The sequence below is a fragment of the Pongo pygmaeus genome, chromosome 17 (genome assembly GCF_028885625.2).
Source record: "Pongo pygmaeus isolate AG05252 chromosome 17, NHGRI_mPonPyg2-v2.0_pri, whole genome shotgun sequence".
NCBI classification, from domain to species: Eukaryota; Metazoa; Chordata; class Mammalia; order Primates; family Hominidae; genus Pongo; species Pongo pygmaeus.
Window position 1 is genome coordinate 78331559 of NC_072390.2, and position 25335 is coordinate 78356893.

The following is a 25335-nucleotide window of genomic DNA, read 5'->3' on the forward strand; positions in this document are numbered from 1 at the left end:
TTGAACCTGGGAGGTGGAGGTTGCAGTGAGCCGAGATCGCGCCACTGCACTTCAGCCTGGGCGACAGAGTGAGACTCCATCTCAAAAAAAAAAAAAAAAAAAAAAATTAGTAACACTACCTTGCATTTGCACTAGGAACTCCGTCTTAATTCTACGTGCGGCTTCACTTTCATTTTCACTTCTTGAACCACACAGAGAATCAATTTCATCAATGAAGATAATGGAGGGCTTATTCTCTCTGGCAAGTTGGAATAAATTCTTAACCAGTCTAAAAATAAATGAAAACTTTTAAGTCTCTAAAAAATAGTAAAAGATTAAAACAAAGTAATATATCAATATTACAAGAACTCTGTAGATTAAAAAGCCTAATCATGTTTCAGGTACAGAAAATAAGAATGCTACAACTGGATAATTCACTTTATGATTTACTAGGTTGTACATATATGCTATCTTTTCCCACAAAAGAAATTGTAGATTACAGAGTGATTTGACAGAGAAGTGAGTACCTATATTACATCACTTTTCTGAATATCTATGAGTGATGTAAGAAATCTATTTAGGACTGATACAGTAATTACAGGCAAAGAAAAAACTTTAAAAAATTGACTTACTACTTACTTTTCACTTTCACCTAGCCACTTAGAAACAAGATCAGAGGAAGATATTGAAAAAAATGTTGAGTTGTTGGCTTCTGTTGCTACAGCTTTGGCTAAGTAGGACTTTCCTGTTCCAGGCGGCCCAAATAATAGGATTCCCCTCCAAGGTGTTCTCTTGCCTAAAATTTACATTTAGAAAAATGTTATGAGAATTTTAACACTTAATTGCATCATCTATACTGAGGAATACTCTGAAAAGATTTTCACTCTAAACCTCTAAGGATTAAAACAATATTTAAAAAATAAATCAATCTAAGGTATGTCTTAAATATATTTTGTTTCTTCTAGAGACTACTTTATCAAAAAGATACTTACATAACATAAGCCTTCTAACAGGAAGTACATTTGTTTGCTCATTCATTCAACCAATATGTATCAAAACCGTAACATGTGCACAGGCAAAAGAATTTCTGCCCTGCATGGAGTCTAGTAGGGGAAAAGAGTTCAGTTAAAAGGTACTTTCTGATCATCTACTGTGTGCACTGCTTGATACCAGAATACTGTACAAAAATTATATCCATAAAAAATGGGCAGCTGGAAGAGATTTTCTTTGAATATTTATGCTCTTTGGAAAAGTGAACCTAACAAAGTTTGGATGACTTGTGAGTTTCTGCTGAATTCTTGATTCCACAGGAAAGCACAGGTTAGTGTTATAGGTAGCAGACTTTCTTTTATTATTATTATTTTTTGAGACGGAGTCTCACTCTTGTTGCCCAGGCTGGAGTGCAGTGGTGTGATCTCGGCTCACTGCAACCTCTGCCTCCTGGTTTCAAGCGATTCCCCCGCCTCAGCCTCCCAGGTAGCTGAGATTATAGGTGCCCGCCATTACGCCTGGCTAGTTTTTGTATTTTAGTAGAGACGGGGTTTTACCATGTTGGTCAGGCTGGTCTCGAACTCCTGACCTCAGGTGATCCGCCCACCTCAGCCTCTGGCTAGGTAGCAGACTTTCATGGTTGGGTAACAAAAAGGTGATACTACCTTAAATCCTAGTTTTGCCAAAATATAACCTATAACCAGTGAATGCATCAATTCTTTGAGCCTCAATTTTGCTAATGAGCAATTATAATCCTGCCTAAAATAAAACAGGGTGGGTTATAGCTGGCAGTAAATTATCAAACATACATTTAAAAAACTATGGCTGGGCACGGTGGCTCACGTATGTAATCCCAGCACTTTGAGAGGCTGAGACGGGTGGATCACCTGAGGTCAGGAGCTCGGGACAACTGTGGCCAACATGGTGAAACCCCCGACTCTAGTAAAAATACAAAAATTAGCTGGGTGTGGTGGCAGATCCCTGTAATCCCAAATACTCGGGAGGCTGAGGCAGGAGAATTGCTTGAACTCAGGAGGTGGAGGTTGCAGTGAGCCGAGACCACGTCATTGCATTCCAGCCTTGGCGACAAGAGTGAAACTCTGTCTCAAAAAAAGAAACAAAACAAAACAAAACAAAAAAAACTCCTAGGTGCAAACTATGGATGTGTACACGGTATCTGCAAAAGAATGATATGCAGATGAGTAACACTGTTTCACTTAACTGTTATGAAAGCAACTGTTACTTGAATTTCATTTTCCTATTTTAAATGTATACATTTACAAGTCAGTGTCTGAGTATGGTACGTATACCACTGGTATAACATGAAATACTTTTAGGTGGTATATACTTTTTATTTAAATAACTTTTTAATGTGTATTGGAAAAACACTTTTTTTTCACTTACAAAGGCACAAAGCAGTCTTTTCAATAACGTTACTAAGTAAAAATATGTGAGATGATTTAAAGTTCAAATACAGGCAAAATAATCTCTGGTGTTAGAAGTCGAGAGAGAGAGATGACCTCTTGGGAGGAATGAGGCAGAAGGCTCCTGCCAGGTCCCTGGCAATGCTGTTATTTCTGGATCTGGTTGATGACACTGGCATGCTTGCTTTGTGACAATTAAGGAAGCCCAACACCCAGGGGCTCCTGTATGTCTCTGTACATTTATGCTATACTCTAGTAAAAATGTTGTTCTAAAAAATAAGCAAAAAAAAATATTAAAAATTAGTAATGGTACACATACATGGAAAAATTCATGAAGATACATAAATGACTCATGTTTGAGAAAAACTGGTATAAGTAATATACCATAAAATGAGTTCAACCATAGTTTTGTGCTTTTATAGGATTATGATGTCAACTTTTATGCTGTTAAGTTTCATACTCCTGAAGTTGGGTAGTAAACTGCACCTTGAAGCTAGGTGGACAGTGTGTGGCCTACAGGCTTTTTGCTCTTCATCACTGCTCTATACGATATGACTGCCTGGACTCTTCAGTCTGAGGCCAACATTGCAGATTTGCTGTTGACATAAACCAACATGTCTGCAAAAGGAAAAACCTCTGACTGTCAGACTGTGGGTGTTGCCATATTACAGACACAGGCTATCAGTCACAAGAAGGATAATATAAAGGAATGGTTTAGCACAGACACATCACTTACTGCTGGAACTAGAACTTGTAAGTTTCCCCAGATGGTAGGTCAGCAATATTCTCTTCACAGTGATAATGAAATGTCCTTTTGCTACTAGAGGATATGCACTTCCTCTGAAACTGTTAAGTGATTCTTACTCCTCTTTTTAAGAAATGGAAATACTCTTTAAAAATTAATACATAACCACTGCAAAAATTCAGATGAAAGTCAAAAGTAAAAATCTCCTATAATCTTATCCCCTAGGCATACATTAATATTTCTATGTCAATCTAACTATACTTACTTCTCAGCATACACATTTAACAAACATGGAATCATACTATTCAGTTTATAACTGCTTTTTGATCTTTGTAATAGATGTGGACATTCTTCAATAAAATACAATGCAGATTTCAATTTATTAATGTAGATGTACACTCTATTTTACTAAGTGCATAGTATTCCACTGCATGTTGGTGAATTACCCTACTGGTTGACATTTAGGTTGTTTTGCAATATATATACACTGCAAATATGGATATGTATAAGAAATAAAACATCTTGTATAAAGATATATCACCACCTTTTAACAGTCACAGTTTATTTAAGATAATTCATTAGTGACAAGAATGACAATGCTTCATCTCAGTCATCAATGAACTTTTATAAATTCATGAAATAAAATTATTTAAAAGTTATGTCACCTGTAAAAAGATGAGGAAATTTAATAGGCAGTATCACAGCCTCTTTCAGTGCTTCTTTGGCTCCTTCAAGTCCAGCAACGTCACTCCATTTCACATTTGGTCGTTCTATAACAATGGCACCTGCAAAAAATTACGTTATCTTTAAATTAAGAAAGACTATTTCACCAAAGTTAGAAGACAACATGAAATAATGATGTTAAAGAAACGCATTATAAAATTGGGAAAGTTTTACGTACTAACAACCTTTTTGAAATAGTGTGAGCAGGAAGCAGGTGTTAGGGAGTAGTGAATAGGACTAGGAACCAGGTGGATGACTAGATAACCTGGGGCATGTTACTTTACCCTTCTGTTTCAGCTTCCTCACTTGTGAAATGAAAATAATACCATCTGCCCAAACTACTTAGATAGGTTGGTGCGAAAATCAAATGACATAATGAATATCAGAATGTTTGGAAAAGCACCAAACGTTCCATAAGGTGGTTATATTTGAATACATTGATTTTGGAGTATCAAAAGTACTTGTTCTACCATTTCTCCTGTTAACCAAAAGAAAAGGTGATCTAATCCTCTCCTCAACCACTGAAAAAAAAAATATGCTTAACAAATTTAACTCAAGATAGGCAGATAGACAGAATGGAGAAGGAAAAGGAGAGAGGAAAGGAAGGAATGGAAGCAGATGATGGGAAACTGAGAAAACATACCCCTGCAGATTTGCAATACTTTCCTAAGATTTGCCCAAGTTTCTATTTGGCTGCTAAATAGATCTATTTACAACTTTTGTTAATTAACAAAGTTAACTTACAGGGAAGATTTAGCTTCTGAATGCAGTATATTCAAAAGCCAAAGCAATTATTGCAGTAAGAGTCCAAGAAGGATGTCTTTTAATATAGCCTACTGACAAATTTTCTAGTTCTCTTTTATCAAAAGCTTTTCTAATTTTCTAGAATATGGAAACTGTTCCACTATAAACTATGCAGCAGCCTGTTCTAAGATGACATGTAGTTAGTTGTTTTAAGTGTAACAGAACACCACTACTTATACAATCTATTACTTTATGAAATCAGTTCTACTGATTGTTTCTTCTTGTTAGGAAAGATAATCTGTTACTCTAAGACTAGTTACTAGCAACTTACTTTCCTAAATTATGAAAATCTTTAGCTACTAGATTAAAATTAAATGAAACCATAAGCATTTTGTATTCCAAAAGTTCAGACTACTATAAAGTAAGAAAAAAGTAAATTCACTTTGTCTTTTTTATGTTTCATTAAGATTAGTAATCCTAGGATTTCATGTCAGTGAAACAAAAATAAACTTATTTTATATATGTATACCGTCTGACTAACTCAAGATTTCTGCTATAAATTTTAAAAATGTATCATGATTTGTTTTCATATATAATACTTTTAAGTTAAAAGGTGACTTTGGAATGTTTACTGATAAACAATCTCATACTAGACATGGTTTGCAAAATTAAAAAGGGGGGATGGGATTACTGAAAAATGCTAACAAATGGAATGTATTTCCAATGATATAAATTTATCCGGTCTTTGACTATACTATTTACTAGTATATTACTTAATCACAAAAAATTCACTGAATAAAATTAGCTAACAGAAAACTCAAATCACAAACCGATTTTTAATTTTAACAAATATACGCTTAATATAATCTAAAACAGAAGTAAAAGATTTAAAATACTGTTCAAAAAACAAGGAAAAATTCAAAAAAGATATACTAGTATGAAATCCAGCAGCAAACCATTAAAAAGTAGAAAAAAAAGGATATTCAAATATAAAAGGCTAAGACTCCTTTCATATTCTATTTCATCCTGAAATTTCAAATACATTTCCTCATTTAAATGTTTTAAGTATTTGGGTTTTTTTTTCTTTTGTTTGTTTGTTTGTTTTACATTTCTGGCCCTTATCATAAGTGATAGGAAATTTAGAGAAATCCCTATTAAAAATTGGTTGTATCGGCCAAGTGCAGTGGCTCACAATTGTAATCCCAGCTCTTTGGGAGGCTGAAGTGGGCAAATCACTTGAGCTCAGGAGTTCGAGAGCAGCCTGGGCAACATGGCCAAACCCCATCTCTACAAGAAAAAAAAAAAAAAAAAACTTAGCCAGGCATGGTGGTGTGTGCCTGTGTTCCCAGCTACTCAGGAGGCTGAGGTAGGAGAATCCCTTGAACCCAGGAGTTCGAGGCTGCAGTAAGCCGTGATTGCGCCACTGCACTCCAGCCTGGGCGACACAGCGACATCCTTGTCTCAAAAAAACAAAAAAGAAAAAAAAATGTATCTTTTTGAAAATTAAAGATATACAACTGATTTTTACCTGGGGCAGGGTAGGGAGAGGGAAACAAAACCAAATCCAATAGAGCAGACAGAAAAAGTGTCTTGCTTTACAATTGGAATAAGGCCACTGGCACAGACCCACTGGGTTACCCAATAAGTGCCAACTGAGTGCGCAGTGTGTGCCAGTAGTTTCAGGTGGTGGGGACACCACTACAGTTGAGTGTAAACTCAAGTTTTTGCCCTTGGACTATATCTACCACTGAAGTTCTTGGCATCTAAAGATGTTCTCTATTCATTACCTGGTCTGCTGTCAACATATTATCCTTACAGTGTTTTCCTAGACATCCCAGTAGGGTAGGCAAGACAAAAATACTACCAAAATGAAGACACCAGTATAGCAAGGCTAAAAGTTTGGCTCAGGTAGGTATTTTCACTATTCAGTAGCCAAGGCTGAACCTATAAAATGGAAATCCTTCCCAGTTATGCATTCTATTTGGTAAGATTCAAATGAACAAAATACATACTACCAATGGGTGAGCAAAAAATTCAATCTGAAAAATTGTTAGATAATTTATTTCAAAGAATATTCAAATCTCAGTGATTAACAAAGCCAGCCAACAAATAGATGCCTTTTTAGATAAACAGTGCTACCATTTATTAAGTCCCTAGACTTCGTCGATATTATTATGCAGTTTTTACACTGTCATTAATTTTAAAAGCCCTGAAAGAAAGCTATTACTCATTTCTATTTTAGAGATGGGGGACTCTGACTCTGAGAGATTCAGTCACTCGCCCACAATTAGAAAGTTCTAAGTGGCAGACCCTTGAACAGAATCAAGACTTGAATGGAGCCAAAAACCTATGTCCCCTCTGTTATGCCACTATGCTATAGTAGAACAGAATGAAAGGGCTTTACAGGTGTGGAAGGTAAACACAAAAAGCTTAAACACTTCAATGTAAACAGGAACACTGAAAAGCAGATGAAGAGCAGTTAAGAAACAAAATAAACCATCAATAAATGAGCTACAGCAATGGCAATAAAAGCCACGTGTAAGTCCTAACGTCTCCTCTCACAGTAGTAAATTTTAATACCATCGAATTTTGCAGTGTGCTAATAGTATAAATGTTACCTTCTCTAAAAGGGGGCAAATAAACAAAAGAAAGATCAAGTTGACTGAGAGCCTTGTAAAGGCAGATGTGAAGTCAACAAAACTATTATGTAAAAAAGACCAAACCATGATCCTAGAGGGCAAACCCTAAGAAAACACCCTAAACAAAACCAGCACATGACTATTGGGAACCAAAGCCAGTTCTTAAACTTCATTTAAATATAGAGGGAGAACAAAAACAATTCAAATAGACAATTCACTTTGAGTCTTTTTAATAGGATAGTAAATTTAAAAATGAAATCTAAAGCAACCTTGAAGTTGATTCTGTAGTTTCTTTTTTTCAGGATCATCAGATTCTCCTTCCCCATCACTGTCATTCCTAATAAAAAGAATTTAATATATTCAAATGATCACTCATTGCAATCAAATAAGGCAAAAATGAAGGAAAAATTAACCTGAAATGTTTGTAATTTAAGTGGCAAAATCAGACATTTACATTAAAAGTTATGCTTACTTATTTTAAAGAATGTAGTAAATAAAATAAGAAGCAGGCATGTTATCATCAATAGAGAATCATGTAAAAGAAAGGGACAAAAAGACCAGAATGAAGTCAGGAACTAGCTCCAAATTCCCATGACATATTTAGGTATGTATTAATTCATAAATGCATGCCCCACACATCACTTCATGAAGGATTCAAGATGAATTACCGGAGAGTTGCAAACAACAACAGTAAAAACATCAGGACTGGGCAAGATATAAATTAGAACAAGAGGTCATATTAGGAGGAAAAAAATCTGGAACACTAATTATCTAAGGTACAAAGGTCTACAACCCTTAGTCTGGGGATTCCAAAGGACAGAGGAAGCTTCTTGATGACAATGAACTACACCCAAAGAATAAGTAGGTCGATCAAGGCATTTCATTCATATCTAGGAATTTATCTTGAGGAGATAATTTTAGACAAGTTCAAGGATTTGACCATAAGGATAATCACACCCACACTGTTTGCAAAAGGGGAAAAAGTAACTTATATTATAGGGACTAGCATATGACAGGATACATTGCAACATTTAAAAGTTATGTAGAAATAGTTTATTGGAAAGATATTCCTGATACAATGTTAAGTATAAAAGTGATAAAGCCAAAAATAAGGCATTGTATCATTTTTAAAACAATAACATATAAAGGGGGATAAAAGCATGACATGTTTTACGCCAAAATGGAATTGCCTTGGTTACCATAGGATGGTGGGGCTGTGGGTGAGGTAGACACTGCAAAATAGACTCACTTGACACTCACTCCAACCTCCTTCTATCATGCTGTCCAGTACTATAAAGGCTGTCCTTATTAAAAACAAACAAACAAACAAAACCCTGCCGTTTCTCATCTCCCTTGTAGCTAGAGTTCCACATGAGACCTAAATTCTTCCAAGAAGGTGGGGGCTGCTCACAAGGAGACAGACTCTTCAGGTGAAGGCACTGATTTTGCTGAGTGAGCTGCGCAGAGGATTTACTGCCTGCTCCCAAGCACCATCAGTGCTTAGCAGAGGAGTTGGCAACAGTGGGATCCCTAGTTGAACAACCCTGGTACTGTTGGCCATTTCTCCTTGTGATCCAAGTCTGATTCCCTGGCCCCACTATTCTGTAAGGTAATACCCTATAATATATCTCTTTTTGCTTAAATTAGCCAAAGTGGGTCCTACTGTAAATGAAGATTGCTGTTCAGTACAGGAGAAAAACTGGCATCACCTTGTCAGGTAATCATCTCAGGAGAGATCCTTACAGGGTTTCCAAGCAAGATCAGAAGAGCTTCTATGGACAAGAGAAGAGAAGCTTCTGCTGTCAAGGGAGTTTCAGTGAGAGCTGGAGGTCCCGGGCAGTCAAGGTCAACTAAATTCTTCCCAATATTTTCACTTCATGTTTGCAGTCCATGTTTTATACTAAATGTCCTCACTTTCATATAAGAAACCCTAAGTTGAAATTCAGTAATTCATAAGATCAGAATATCATCTGATTTTTGTTACGTCAATGTTATCGATGAAGAAGATAAAATGTTGTTAGGGTGTCACAGAAACTCCCTGGTTCCCTGATCACATCTTGAACAGAGAATATAAAACCTTGAGCTTGAGCTTATCATTTCCTTCAAACTCTGCCACATAGTTTGAAGCAGCCAAGTCAATATATTCTTATATTCCTCATGTCCTTCTAAATGGTCTGTGGTAGCAGTTACGAAGCCCCAAAGCACTGCCTAAAAGGCACTTCATTCCTTGTGACCACAGGGTATTGTTTAAGTAACCTGCACCACTGCATACCATGAACAATGAGAATCACATCCTCTAAAGCTGAGCAGAATCTCACTGCTTTCAAACCCAAACAGGACAGATAACTCCATCCCAGAGTCTCATTTCCTTAAGGGTGTGTTACCTGGAACTACTGGCATCAATTAATAGGACAGCCAGAGAGGATGTGGTTAGAATATGTTCCCAGTGCTGAGCACAAACTTGGCACGCATATGTCATATACTGAATAAACAAATTCTGCATCTAGAAGTGATACATCCCCCATCTAGGAAGACATGCCAAAAATCAGTTTCAATGTTTATAAGTTATGCTGTGTTGTTTTCTTTACAATGACAATATAAAGCAAATCTAACACAAATTCACATCAAAAAATTTTGCATAAGATATCCGAAAAAAATTTACATTGTTGGAGTTCCTTTTCATTTTTCCCATGTGGTCAAAGGTTTAACTCTCAGGTCACTCCTATAACCTTAAGCTTCCATATTAGCTAATGGCCAGAGAGTAACTGAGTGCTGTTCCTACAAGAATTCTCTCCTCCTACTAGCAGGCAGTCAGGAAGGGTTGTTTGAGGAATATTATCCATTAAACTTGGCAAACTAGGGGTCAGCAAACTTTTTATTGTAAAGGACCAAACAAATAAATATTTTAGGTTTTGTGGGCCATACAGTCTCCACACAACCACACAACTTTGCTGTTAGGGCATGAAAGCAGCCCTGGACGACAATATGTAAAAGAATGGGCAAGGCTGTGTTCTAATAAAGCTTATTCCAAAAACAGGTAGCTGGGCAGCTTTGGCCCATGAGCCATAGTTTGCTGACACCTGTTTTAATCAAAAGAAATTTATTTCACAAATCAAAAGCAAAAAGCCACAATAAAATTGAACAATTTTAAACACGTACCCCTTCTCATCTGCTGGACTCGGCTGTCCTTCTTTCACTGGCTTCTGTGCTTTTTTCTCTTTATTTTTCAGGTACTCCTTTAGTTTTTCTGCTCTATCAAGATATTCTGTACACTTTGCCCTGATACTTTGCTTGGCTTTATCACCCTGTGCTTCATCTATTAAAGGGAAATCACAGAGAATTTTTTCCATTAGTATTCTATGTAGAAAGGTTTGAACTCTTAAATATGTATTTTTTCAGACAAGGAAATTCTATGTTGGGAGAAGGAGGGAAGATCATCTCTAACTCATCACAGCCAGTGATTATCACCTCTTTTCTACCCCTTCCTCCAGCAGGGTTGGAGACCAACAGTGGGTCTGAGTCAGAAACAATCTGAGCAAGACAGTAGGGTATTTTAAGTTAATGTTAACTAATAGGAAATTATTTCATATTCTGAAGCTTTCATACTCTTCCCTTACATTTTTGCAGATAGTTCAAAGTTGCTTGTCTTACACAAACCCAATTATAAAAAAAGACAAATAGAAGGAAAGCAGTATTAATCATTTCTATGAATGTCTACAAAAGCTTTATTTCAGAAGAGTAAAGTGATGGAAATCCCATATATTCTGTGTAATACCAACATCGTAAATTTTACTACATAAAGGCCTCTGTCAGAGCTGTTTTCAAAGTGAACTTTGGCAACACATGCAATAGATGGGATGAGCCCCACATAGCTTACAGGTTATGACTCATTCTTAGTTTCACTTTAACATAAAACCTCAAAACTAAATGGTAGAAGCTCAAGAGAACATCTTCAATTACCCAACTGCATTCCATTTAAGAGCCATGAGGGCAGGGGTTTTATCCATTTTTTTCCATTGTATCCCCAGTGCCTGCCACGTGGTAAACATGCAATATGTATCTGTAAAGACACAAATAAAATGTCTCCCAACCTATTTTCCACTGACTATACTACATTTTAAGATGTTTAGGTATACAAAGTAATAACTATGATGGCTATCACATTTGCTAGCTAAGTCTCAATACTTAAAAATCACTAGAAAGGAAGTGGAGTATTTTTTTTTTTTTTTTAACAAATGGATCGTTTAGAATTTTCTGGCATTATATTTCAATTTTTTAGATATGAAATAGAATAAATTTTTCTTTTCATGTTTTTAAATAAAATATAACCTATGGCCTCACATTTAACGACATGAAGAAAATACTGCACAGCATGCTGATAGAGCTGAAGGGCTTCTTCGTAGTTCCCAGCCTTGTCTTCTTGCGCTGCTTTGCTAGCCAGATCTATCGCTTTCTGTTTGAGGGAGGCAAAATAACAACATTTAAATCATAGCATAAACATAAATTTGAAGTAAATAATCATATTGAAAGTTTTTTTTTTTTTTTTAAAGCTTCTCAGCTTGCTGGGCTGTGAAAGGAAACAAAAATAAGTAAAAAATAAACAGTAACAAAAAAATCATTTTTTTCTAACTCACAACTGTATTTTACTATAAATTACAAGTTGATAAGATGCAAATTACATTTGTTATATGAATAAATGCTACTGAATGTTACTTTAGTACCAATTGCTAACATTTACATGTAATTTTCACTTAGCTAAAGTTAAATTTAGGGCTAATAAGAAATAATAGAATAACGTGAAAATTCAAACTAAACAAGCATTTAGAGAAATTCTCAAAAATTAAATGCTGCTTTAATCTAAAAGATATAACAATAGTGGAAATGTAAATGGGGTGAAACCTCTTCAGAAGCAGTAGGGCAATGAAATATCAAGAATCTGAAAAATACTCATATATTTCAATCCAGTAATTAACCAAAAGGTTTACTGAGCAAAGATATTAACAGAGAGGTCTTCTAAATAACAAAAACAAAACCTGGAAACTTAAATCATAAAGGATGCCACAAAACAGAATACCAAAGGATCACTAAAATAACATTAAGAAATATTTGTAATAACATGGAAAGTGTTAATAATGGGCATTTTTTAAAAGCAGGACACAGCTTTTTATATGTAGCAGGAATTTATTTGAAACAACAGCAAAAAAAAGCAGCACAGGAAAAAGATGAGAAGGAAATTTAACAGAGCTTATATCTGATAAAACTTCATAGATTTTTCATTTTCTACTTTTTCACATCTTCTAAAAAATGCCCATAAGGAACATGGACTACTTTTGCGACATTTTTTTAAAAAGTCCCGGAAATAAATCCATACTAATAAAACCAAGAGATTTTTGAAAATGATGCAAAAAGCCAGTCAATGGCACCAAGTCAGGCTTTTTAAGAAGTGGGGCTAGAGGAAGTAGACATCCATAAGCATACACCTAAAAGAATCCTGACTTAATAATTCCTACAAAAATTAACTCAAAAATGGATCATAGAATTAAATGTAAAACTACAAAACTTTTATTATTTATTTGTTGAGACGGGGCTCCATCTCACTACGTCGACCAAGCTAGCCTTAAACTCCTGGGCTCAAGTGATAATCCTGCATCAGCCTCCCCAAATAGCAGGACCACAAGTCCACACCACTGCACCCAGCTAAAACTTTTAGAAAAAACATGGAAAACTTAGGATCTGGGGCTGGGCGAAGAGTTCTTAGATTTGACATCAAAAGCATACTATATAAAAGAAAAAAAAAGGTAACTGGACCTTATGACAAAACTTTTGCTCTCTGGAAGATTTTGTTCAAAGGATGAAAAGACAATCTGTAGACTGGGAGAAATATTTGCAAAACATATGTAACAAAGAACTAGTATCGAGAATACATAAAGAACTCTCAAAATGTAACACATATCTACATGTGATAAAACTGCACAAACACAACCACAACCACACACATAAAAACACATGAGAACAAGTAAAACTGGGAAAATATGAGTAAGAGTGGTGGAATGTATCAATGTCAATATCCTGGTTGTGATACTGTCCCAGTTCTACACGATGCTGCCACTGGAGACAACTGGATAAAGGGAATGCTGGATTCTCTGTATTTCTTACAACTGCGTGTGAATCTACAATTATCTCAAACTAAAATTCTCCTGAGCTCAGGAGTTTGCGAACAGCCTGGGCAACACAGTGAAACCCCGTCTCTACTAAAACACAAAAAATTGGCCAGGCGTAGCAGCGTGCACCTGTAGTCCCAGCTACTTGGGAGATTGAGGCAGGAGAATTGCTGGAACCCGGGAGGCGGTGGTTGCAGTGAGCCAAGATCACGCCACTGCACTCCAGCCTGGGCAACAGAGTGAGACTCCATCTCAAAAGAAAAAATTATATTTAATTTTTAAAAGTATGCACAGACACATACAAATAAAGGGCAAACATGATTTATAAAAACATTCCAAATGGGTTAATTTAGGTAGTAAAACTATTCAACAGAAAAAGGTGCCAGTAAAAAAAAAAAATGAAAATGACAATTGTTAGAGATATTAAAAAGTATATAACATAAGCAAAAAAATCAAACAATGCAAAAACCAATTATGTGTAAGAATATTACATTTTGGGGCACTTGAGCATGGATTGGATATAGCTGGGCTGAGATCTGTAAATGGGAGGAACAGGTCTCCCACTGGAAGACCATGCTTCCTCTATTGTAGCAGGGAAGAAAAATAAATGGTTTACTTTAGAATTGATAAAATGTAATAGTTACGTGTCTCACAGTTCAAGTAGCCTAAATTCAAAGCTAAATTTTTCAAAAGTTTTATCAGCTAGTATATGAATATAAAACTTGGAGTCACACAGTCAAGTGGTGGTTACGTGAGACTGGTCATATGAAAATGCATCACAGCCAAGACTGTGCCACTGCACTCCAGCCTGGGTGACAGCGTGAGGCCGAGCACAGTGGCTCACGCCTGTAATCCCAGCAGTTTGGGAGGCCGAGGAGGGCGGATCACTTGAGGTCAGGAGTTCGAGACCAGCCTGGCCAATATAATGAAACCCCATCTCTAAAAATACAAAAAATATTAGCCAGGCGCCTGTAATCCAAGCTACCTGGGAGGCTGAGTCAGGAGAATCGCTTGAATCCGGGAGACAGAGGTTGCAGTGAGCCAAGATCACACCACTGTACTCTAGCCTGGGTGACAGAGCAAGACTGTCTCAAAAAAGAAAAAAAAAATGCATCTCAAAGCCTCAGTGGTTAAGCCACATAGCAGAAATAAATCCTTTTTCTTTTTTCTTTTTTTTTTTTTGAGATGGAGTCTCACTCTTGTCACCCAGACTGGAGTGCAATGGCGCCATCTTGGCTCACTGCAATCTCTGCCTCCCAGGTTCATGCGATTCTCCTGCCTCAGCCTCCCCAGTGGCTGGGATTACAGGCACCCACCACCATGCCTGGCTAATTTTTGTATTTTTAGTAGAGATGGGGTTTCACCATGCTGGCCAGGCTGGTCTCAAACTCCTGACCTCAGGTGATACACCTGCCTCAGCCTCCCAAAGTGCTGGGACAACAGGCGTGAGCCACCGTGCCTGGCCTAGAAATAAGTTCTTTCTTATCCTAACTATAATTTTCTTCTCAGGTGATTTTGAAATGCTGTGCCACTCACCTCTTCAGCCACTTGTTCCTCTCATTCAGTCAGGCCTCACTGAGGCACCACACTGATTTTTATTAAGTTAAATCTCTTATACTGCAGTGGGTATTATTTAAGCATCTAGCTCCAAACATAGTGCTAATTAAACCAGCCTTTCCCTGATGATGAGAATGTCTGTATATGGCTTCTGAGCACTTGAAATGTGGCTAGTGTGACTGAGGAGTGAGTTTATGTAATTAAAATTAAAATAGCCACATGTAGCCACTGTACTGGGTGGCACATGTTAAACCTTTAATCAAAGACGATGAATTAAGAGGATATGCATCTGTTTTTTTTCTGCTGATGAATGCCCCCATTTCAACCTTATTTCTGTTAACATTTTTCGTCTGAAGTAAAAATTAACCATGTCTGTTAGCATTTTTCATTTGAAATAAAATTAATAAAATTAATCATGTCTTCTATGGTTAATTCTGGAGAGCCAATTATTTTATTTTTTCATTCCAGAAAGCTTTACCGGAGGGATCCATACAAAGGACATCCCCGCACTTCCATAGTTTCTTGATGGAGATGTTTTACTCTCTATCCTTCTGCATGACACTGGCTACTGCTATCTCAAAGTCCTCCTGGGTGACATGGACTCGCCGTTCCCTCAGGGCATATATGCCGCCTTCTCTGTATATGACTTTCACTTCAGCCCCTGATGCTCCTGGCATAAGCTCAGCAATTTTTCTCTGGTTGATCCCCTGGGTCAGGTTCCTTTTCAGAGAATGGATCTTCAAAATGTCCAGCTGGAATTCAATTTTTCTGTTGATGTGCCCTGGGCGAAGCAGCGGTCCATGATAACTTTGATCTTCTTGGTGGACAGCCTCAAAGCTGTCCAGTTGGTTGAGCAGTTCCAGCACGATGTGCAGCACTTCACAGTCCTCTCCAGAACCCCCCTCCAGCTGCGAGGAGCTGATAGACCTGATGACAAATTGCGGGTCCTTATGCCATGACAAACAGCTCCCTCACCATTCTTGGCCCTTTCCTGATGAACTTCTATACCAATTCAGAGCCAGGGATATGAACAAAGGTACAGTCTGTATGGTGAGCCATGGCCGAGGCAAACAGTGTCTTCCCAGTGCCTAGAGGTCCGTACAGCAGTACCACCCTGGGTTGTGTGATACCCAGTGCTTCAAAGAGCTTGGGATGCTTAACAGGCGGCTCGATCACTTCTGTGATGTCCTTAATCTGCTTGTCCAGTCCACCTATCATCTCTTAAATCAAGGTTGGCACCTTCTCCACCATCACTGGTGACACCAGTGGGTCTACTTTGCTGGGTATGATATTGTGCAGTGTGTAGCTATCATTTCTTAGCGCCCCCTGGCAATTAGGTCTCATGTCATTGATGTCGCTCTTTCTGTCCACATCTAAGACAAACCTGCCCTTGGGATACACCTTGACTAACACTTTCTTCTTACCCATGGCCCGGACTACTTCCCTCATACAGGAGCCCTGTTCCTGCAGAAGCTGTAGCTCCTCCTGCAATAGGTGAACTTTTGCATTTAGTTCATTCCTTTGTGCCTGCAGCCTCTGGAGGTCCTGGCTCTTATCATTCACAACTGACTGGAGTTCTTCAGTCTCAGACAGATAATACTGGCAGAGTCTGTTGCCTGTCTTCCCCTCTTCCAGCTCCATCTGCTCTGGTCCATCAAACATTATCTTCCTTCCTCAGCCAGAGCTAATTTTCTTTCTGAATATAATCCTCACCATCTCCCTTGCTAACACCCTAGTTCAATCTGCTATCATATATGTCAAAACTACTACCCAGCCTCGTGAGTGGTCAGTCTGTTCCCACCCTTACTACCTGAAAACATACAAGGTAACCTTTGATGGTCTCCCATTAAAAACTAAAATCCTGATGCTAGAGCTGATCTACAAGGTCTGAAATAACCTGGGCCCTAGCTACGTGTGGTTCTCCCCTGAACCCTAGAATCCTCCTGCACTCAGGCAGCCCGAGCAGTTGGACCCCTCCACCTAGAATGCTCTTCCCTCCTTTCCCCAGATAGATGCATGATGTCTCCTTTTCAGTCCTAGTTCCGGTGGCAAGTACTTAGAGAGGCCTCCCTAATTTGCTATAGCAAAGGCTGCACCTCATCCCTTCTATTTGCTATCTGCCCCCACTGCACTCTCTCATCCCATCACTGTTATTGTATTTACCTGTACGCTCACCCACTGGCTGTCTCCTTTAGGGAGGCAGGCTCCATGAGGACAGGACTTCACCTTGAGCTACCCATGCCTAGAATGGTGCTGGCATACAACGGGTACTCAAAATTGTTTAACGAGTGAAAAAAAAGTTCCCTATTCCTTTTTCAGTATCTTCTTCCTTTTGGTTACTTCACTTCTGTCATTCTTAACAATTTCTGTCCACTAGATATTTCCATCAATATACAAACAGCCCTCCTTTAAAAAGTCTTGACAACAAAACACTGTTCGGTGTTAGTTCTGTTTCTCTGCTACCTTTTAGAGCCAAAAATCTCACCAGAGTAGCCTCTATTCTCTTTCCTGTATCACATAATAAAACGGCTCATTTCAAGGCTCTCTAGCATGCTAGATCCCAACACCAGCTCCGTCTTCTTGATCTTCTGACATTTTACAAAGTTGATTATTTCCTCCTTCTTGGACACTGTCCTCTGCTGAGCCCCCAACTACCACTTTGCTGGTTTTCCTGCCACCGCTCTGGCTGCTCCTTCTCAGTCTCCTTCACTGACTATTCCTCTCTTATCTGACAATGAAGTATATTCATCAGGTGTGGGCTGGGACTCACTTCTCTCTGTTTCCTCCCACCGTACATCAGTGACTTAAGGCTGATGATCTTTGTGTGTGCATGTGTGTGTCTGAGCACGCACATGGTTTGTTTTTTGTTTTTTTTTTAATGTATTGGCCTCTCTCTTCCATTAGAACGTAAGATCCAAGAGAACAGCAGTTCTATCTGTTGTCTTCATTTTTTTATATTCCCAGAGTCTAGCACAGTGGCTGACACAAGACTGAATGACTGTATCACCTCAGGATCAGTCAGGATCCAGTTATCAATATGGAAGTATAAAGGTTGGGAACGTGTGGAATTGTCCTTTTCCACTTAGGAGACCCAGACACATCCACCTTAGAAAACCCTGAGAAATGGGGTAAATTCTACAATTACCTACCTCAGGAGAAAAGGTGTCCCAGGCCCTGTCTGTCGAGACCAATTCTTTCTCCTCTGCTGCGGAGCTGATCCCCACTTTCCTCCGCTGACATTTTCTCCATCAACGACATGCCTATCAACTGTTCTCTCCAACCCTTCCTTTTTTCCCTCAGCAGAAAAATGTGTTGTCCTATCTCAGACTCACATCTACAGAACACAAACTACACACCATCTCTCCTCAGCTCCTCGGTTCTCCTCTCCCTACATCTCACTCAACTCTTTGCCTCCACAGCAAAATCCCAAAGAATACCCACGTTCATCCCAGTTTCCTGATCTCCTATTTCCCCCACAGCAATGCTTTCTGCCTCCTGATAGCCAAATCTTATGCTTATCTCACTCCCTCTTCGCAGCATTTAACATGCACAACAAATACCCTGACAGTGTCTCCTTGCTTGGCTGTCATGACAACATTTTCTTCTAGTTTTATTAGTCTTTTTTTTTTTTTTTTTTTTAAGACAGGGTCTCACTGTGTCACCCAGGCTGGAGTACAGGGGTGTGATCAAGGCTCACTGTAACCTCCACCTCCTGGGCTCAAGCCATTCTCCCACCTCCGCCTCTGGAGTAGCTGGGACTACAGGCATGCAACACCACACCCAGCTAATTTTTGCAGAGAGGGGGTTTCACCATGTTGCCCAGACTGGTCTCAAAGTCCTGAGCTGAAGCGATCCACTGCCTCGGCCTCCCAGAACACTGGGATTACAGGCATGAGCCACTGCGCCTGGCCTGGTTTTACTTTTGATTAACAATTCTTTTCCAGGCTCCCATTTCTCTCTCCTTAAATGTCGCTAATCCATAGAATTTCTACCTTGGTCTTTGTTTGCCTTATTCTGTAAACTCTCCAGGATGTGACTCTGTATGCCTGCAACCACCGCTACCACCTGTACGCTAATAACTCCCAAATCCTTATTTCCAGCCTAGTCCACTCTCCCTAGTTCTACACATATGTATGCAAATATTTACCGGACATTTCCATGTGATTGTCTCCACAAGCATCTCAAATTCAACAAGTTTAGAACCAAATTATTTCACTCCCTTGCCCTGGCCCCAAATAGCTCTCCTTTTGTATTCCCAGAACCAATCCCTACCTGAGTTGGGTACTCAGATACCCAACCCAGAAATCTGGGAGAAAACCCAGACTCTTCTTTCTCCCTCACTTTTAAAATGCAGACACAGCTGGGAGCAGCGGCTCACGCCTGTAATTCTACCACTTTGGGGGGCCAAGAGGGGTGCATCACCTGAGTTCAGGAGTTTGAGACCAGCCTGGCCAACACAGCAAATCCCCATCTCTACAAAAATTAGCTGGGTGTGGTGGTGCATGCCTGTAATCCCAGCTGCTACATGGGGAGCTGAGGCAGGAGAATCGCTTGAGCCTGGAAAATGGAGGTTACCATAAGCCGAGATCATGCCACTGCACTTCTGCCTGGGCAACTGAGTGAGACTCCGTCTCAAAAAAAAAAAAAAAAAAAAAATGCAGATACAAGTTTGACTCTTCTCCATCTTCAATTTTTCTCCTCTGATCAATCCTTTCCACTTTATTTAAATGGATACTCTAATAATTTGGCCCCTTACCACCTCCCATCACACAGACCTTGCCTCCTTGCCCAGTACATTTTATTACAATATACTATAATAAAAGTGACGTGAATGTGGTTTATCTCTCTCAACATCTTATTGCATTATTCTCAACCTTCTTGTGATTATGTGAAATAATAAAATGCCTACGTGATGATATGAAGTGAAGTGAATGACACAGGCATTGTGACATAGTGTTTCAAAATTATGAACTATTTATTCCGGAATATTTCATTTAAAATTTTTGGACCCAGGTTAACTTTGGGTTATTGAAACTGTGGAAAGTAAAACCACAGGGAAGTGGAGACTACTGGGTAGCTTTATTACATTATTATATAATTTTGATTTTTAGTTATCTGCATTCCCTCATTAGATTATAAGCATCTGGCCACAGAGATTTTTGCCTTGTTCAGCAGGAAGTTAACCATTACATGAATATTAATCCAAATTTCCTAGGTTAGAAGGTTGAAAAGGTTGACTGAGAAAGCACACATGTGAACCTACCACTAACAAAATTACAATTCAAGATCCTTCCTGCTTAACAGTAACAATTATGCCTTTAATGTTGGTCAGTCTCTGGCTGATTCACTGAAGAACAGCCAACAGTCCAATTCAAGTATGATGCATTCTGGGGCCGGGCACGGTGGCTCACACCTGTAATCCCAGCACTTTGGGAGGCTAAGGTGGGCGGATCACTTGAGGTCAGGAGTTCAAGACTAGCCTGGCCAACATGGTGAAACCCCGTCTCTACTAAAAATAGAAAAAATTAGCCGGGCGTGGTGGCAGGCGCCTGTAATCCCAGCTACTCGGGAGGCTGAGGCACAAGAATCACTTGAACCTGGGAGGTGGAGGTTGCAGTGAGCCAAGATCACGCCACTGCACTCCAGTCTGGGCAACAGAGCAAGACTGTCTCAAAACAACAACAACAAAAACCTGCAAATGATGAAGATTACGTTATAGAGTATCGAAATCACATGCGAAGTCTCTGACAAATGAAAAGCTGGTGGAATAAAAATTGTTAAAAAGCCAACGATGACAAGATGGGCACTTCAGAAGAGTCACCTTTAATACTCAAGGGAAAAATACTTTTACCAAATGACCAACGCTTTTTCCAAATACGTTTACCAAAAAGAACCCTTCCAAATAGGACTACAAAAAGCTACAAAAAACTCAAGTGAAGATTGCTGAATCTTAGTTTAATACAACCTTGGTGAAAAAGATAGTCGCCCGGGCGCGGTGGCTCACGCCTGTAATCCCAGCACTTTGGGAGGCTGAGGTGGGCGGATCACCTGAGGTCAGGAGGCCAGCCTGGGCCAACATGGTGAAACCTCATCTCTACTAAAAATACAAAAATTAGCCGGGCGTGGCGGTGGGCGCCTGTAGTCCCAGCTACTCGGGAGGCTGAGGCAGGAGAATCGCTTGAACCCGGGAGGTGCAGGTTGTAGTGAGCCGAAATCGCGCCACTGCACTCAAGCCTGGGCGACAGAGCAAGACTCCATTTCAAAAAAAAAAAAAAAAAAAAGAAAAGAAAAAGAAAAAACACAGACAAATCAACACTTGACTTATTCCACAAAATGAGTCATTGTTGCAATTACACAATTATAATATTTTGTGAAAGATAAACAATTATTTTCATAATCTTCTAGGTCGATTTTCAAGATGAAAGTCCCAAGCGAGCCTCCTTTCCCACTCTTTTTGTGTATGTGTGTGTGAAATTTTAATCTCTGTTTAAGTGGGTCTACTTTGAGTGGTCTTTCTTCAGAATCAATTACCATGGGCTAAGGAGTTCTTCCCTTACCTCTGATGCCTCTATCAGGCACTCCAATAAATGCTTGTTCAACAAACTACCGGAAGTCCAAGACGGGGACTCAATACAAGTATTTTAGGCTACTCTTTTGTCCCTTATTGACTTACTGGACTGGGAGTCCTCTACATTAAGCCACATTACATTCTAAACTCCACTGAAACCCTAGATCCATTCTGGGGATGGGAGACACCATTACATTAAGAAATTTCTTTTCTGAACGAATTCCATTCCACAGAGGACTAACGATTAAGTCTAAAATCTTAAGATTCCATGATTTGTGTACAAAACACTGTGCTCATTGCGGTAGAGGAGGGGAAGTGGAGCCACACAGAGGTTTAAGAATACTCCTCGATCTTACACATTACAATCTGGGAGCCACACGAGTGTGCATATAAATTCAATGACTTCACGGAGATTGTCTGTAGGCTGGCTGTAATCTCAGATTCTTGGTCTGTTCCCATATCTCTACTCACCTGACAGCTCAGAATGAAGGGGTCTGCTGTCAGCTTGAGAAACTAAGACCGAACTATGACCACTGGTCCAGAATAGGGCTTTCAACTGGTACAGAATAGGGCTTTGCAAAAATTACGTTCTTTTTTTCTCCCTTAACCCTGATTGGAGAAACCTGCCCAGATCTTGGCTGGTTTGGAAGCGGGAAGTCTCAACAAAAGTGAAGAGTCTCACAAAGCCAGTGGCTCGGGAGACCCCAAGAGCGGGCCAGAAACGACCTTTCCGTTGGAAAACGGGCCCCTCTCCCACCTGCTGCAGGTCCCCGGACCCGCCCTCCTGCGCCTCGACCACAGGCGCGGCCGCTTCCTCCCTTCTCCCCGCCCCCCACCCGCTTCTCGCGCCTCCCCTCGGTCCCAGCGCCCTAGGGGGACGGGAGATGAGCAATGATACCTGGAGGTTGGGCGAAGTGGATGACATGGCGGAGGTCCCAGGCGGTTCCCAAGGGAACGAGGGGCGAGGAGAGCCAACAGCAGCAACGTCGAAGCGCGCACGGGGTAACAGCCCTCAAACAGGGGAGGCCGGTGGTTCTCGGACCGCGAGGGGCAGCCTCCCTTCCGGAACTTGTTTTAGACAACAAGCTCTCCACCACAGCTCCGACCCTCCCCACCAAACTTCCGCAATCCTGAGCCCCTCTAGGTTCTGGTCTCGCCTCTGCTCCGGGGACTTCCGATTTCGTCATCAGCACGCGCACCCAGTCACCAGACTCCCTTCTCTAGCCACAGCGCAGGCCCTCCCTAGGCCGGGTGAAGTAGCCTGGAAGCCAATCGAGCCCTGGCGGAAGTTGGGCTAGGCGCAGGCGCACTGAGGCTCTGGCCTAGGCGCGGGGCGGCAGCCTGGCGGACCTAGGAGAGCGCAAGCGCGGAAGCACAGAGCCGGGTTTTGTTGTTGTTTGTTTGTTTGTTCCCCACCTCCGGGGACGTCTTTTACTTTGAGATGAATTATTGGCCCTGGCTCCCTTCCCTCCTCATCCACATGCCTCGTTGCCTCGTAGCATTTGAGTGAAAAAGTCACCCGTTTCCAAGACCCGCCGACTGGGGGCTTTGGGCCTGTGACTGCGCCTTTTTCACTCCATGTCCTCTGTGGAATGGGGGCGATCACCGTCCTCGTCTCGGTGGTGAATAATTCAGGAGGGAGTGCGCGGTGAGGCGGCCGCACAGCGATGCACTAGCAGTCAGGCCGCGGGCGGGTCGGTGCTCGTTCCTGCTTGTTCTTCCCACGCCACACGGCATCTTCCAAATGACTGTGTGTTGGGAAGATGAATGTAAATAAGGCGTGGACGGCCGCTGTCCTCGAGTATATGGTCTGAGAGGGAAGCACTTGTCCTGTAAAATGGGCATATCAGATATTATTTATGCCAGTTATGTTTACAAGAAAATGGCTTGAGGAGGTTAAATGCGTCAGAGATTAGAGGCAGAACCAAGGTAAAACCCTTTCTCAGCCTTCCTATGGTTTGCAGCCGCCACCACCCTTTTCTTCTTTTCATAGTTAACCTTCTCAAAGGAAAGCAACATAGATGTTTAATCACTCCATCATTTTCTTCTCACTCATTCCTTAATTTTTTCTAATCTAGCATCTCCGAAAGAATTAAAGTCCTCTCCTCCTCCCTCTTCATTGGTATTGTCAACTACCCAGTTCTTGTTTGTCCAGCTTCCTAATGTTCCTTCTCTGCCTCCTTCACTGTCTCCCTTTCTTACTCCTCCCTGAGCTTAAGCTGAATTTACTCAAGAGTCTGGTGTCCTCTTCTTTCTTCTCCACCTCTGCTCATCTTATTCTCTTCTTGAGCTTCAACTATCAATAGACTAGAAATCACTTCAAATCTGGATCTCTAGACCTACCCCATCCCCTGCCCAGCATTTACAACAGCCTCCCAGAGGTTTCCTTCACAGAGTTTTTCTGCAAGACAAATTCAACATACTCAAATTAATTACCTTCTACCCTTAACTTCTTTCTCTGGTCTCTCCTTAGGATAGTATTGCCAAATCTGTATCATCCAGGCTCAAAGCACAGAGCCCTCTCTCTGCCCTGCATCTACCAGTCCGTCCTTCCCACTTGTGAAATTGCCTTCGCAAAATGATGACTGAGACAGTGAAAGAGATCTAACTTAACCAACTCCATCTTACTTTTAACCTCCAAGCTGTCCTTGTACATTCCTGGGCATAGGCTGAACTAACTGTGGGAGAAACTGAGTTTATAATTTAAGCAAAGACGGGCCGGGCGCGGTGACTCAAGCCTGTAATCCCAGCACTTTGGGAGGCAGAGGCGGGCGATCACCTGAGGTCAGGAGTTCAAGACCAGCCTGGCCAACATGGTGAAACCCCGTCTCTACTAAAAATACAAAAATTAGCTGGGCATGGTGGTGCGTTCCTGTAATCCCAGCTATTCCGGAGGCTGAGGCAGGAGAATTGCTTGAACCGGGACCCAGGAGGCAGAGGTTGCAGTGAGCTGAGATCACACCACAGCACTCCAGCCTGGGCTACAGAGCGAAACTCTGTCTCAAAATAAACAAACAAAAATTAGCCAGGCATGATGGTGCCTACCTGTAATTCTAGCTACTTGGGAGGCTGAAGCAGGAGAATCACTTGAACCCAGGAGGCAGAGGTTGCAGTGAGCCAAGATCACACCACTGCACTCCAGCCCGGGCAACAGAGTGAGAATCGGTAAAAACAAACAAACAAACAAAAAACCCCTCTTTTATCACCAGTAATAAGCCACGTTGTTATGATGGAACCCCTGATGTGGAGAAGGGCACATTACCTCTGTGGTATGCTTCCCAAACCTGTAACCTCAATCTAATCATGAGAGAACATCAGAAAAATTCATATGGAGGATTTTTCTACTTCTACAAAATAACCAGTGCTCCTCAAAAATGTCAAGGTCATAAAAGACAAGGAAAGACTGAGGAACTGTCACAGATTGAAGAGACTAAGAAGATGACAACTAAATGCAGTATGGGATTCTGGATTGGATCCTGAAACAGAAAAGGGCCATGAGTTGAAAAACTGTTGTAAGAATGAGAATAAAGTCTGCAGTTTAGCTAATAGTATTTTATCAATGTTAATTTCTTATTGTTGATAATGTACCATGGTTATTTAAGATGTTAACAGTAGGGGAAGCTGGGTGAAGAATACATGGGAATTCTCTGTATACCTTTGCAACTATTCTGTAAGAGTTTATTTTTAATTTTTATTTATTTATTTATTTATTTGAGACAAAGTCTCGCTCTGTCACCCAGGCTGGAGTGCAGTGGTGCAATCTCGGCTCACTGCATCCTCCACCTCCCATAATGATTCTCCTGCC

At 40.4% G+C, this 25335-nt stretch overlaps 1 protein-coding gene, 1 long non-coding RNA gene and 1 pseudogene across 2 annotated transcripts in view; 1 reads left to right on the plus strand and 2 right to left on the minus strand.

Annotated features, from left to right (window-relative positions):
• VPS4B (vacuolar protein sorting 4 homolog B) overlaps positions 1–22712 on the minus strand; it is a 33313-nt gene extending 10601 nt beyond the window's left edge. Inside the window, exons 1-7 of the mRNA XM_054460882.2 lie at positions 22429–22712; positions 11586–11697; positions 10404–10560; positions 7514–7581; positions 3804–3923; positions 619–775; positions 120–268 (exon numbers count right to left, since the gene is read on the minus strand). Coding sequence (XP_054316857.1) covers positions 120–268; positions 619–775; positions 3804–3923; positions 7514–7581; positions 10404–10560; positions 11586–11697; positions 22429–22455 — 790 coding nt within the window. The 5' untranslated portion in view covers positions 22456–22712. The remainder of the gene's footprint in view (positions 1–119; positions 269–618; positions 776–3803; positions 3924–7513; positions 7582–10403; positions 10561–11585; positions 11698–22428) is intronic.
• LOC129018866 (26S proteasome regulatory subunit 8-like) lies at positions 14375–21291 on the minus strand (annotated as a pseudogene).
• LOC134738463 (uncharacterized) lies at positions 22495–25079 on the plus strand. The gene is made up of 2 exons (XR_010124186.1): positions 22495–23459; positions 24004–25079. It is a non-coding gene; the product is annotated as an uncharacterized LOC134738463 (long non-coding RNA).
• Positions 25080–25335: the final 256 nt, after the last annotated feature.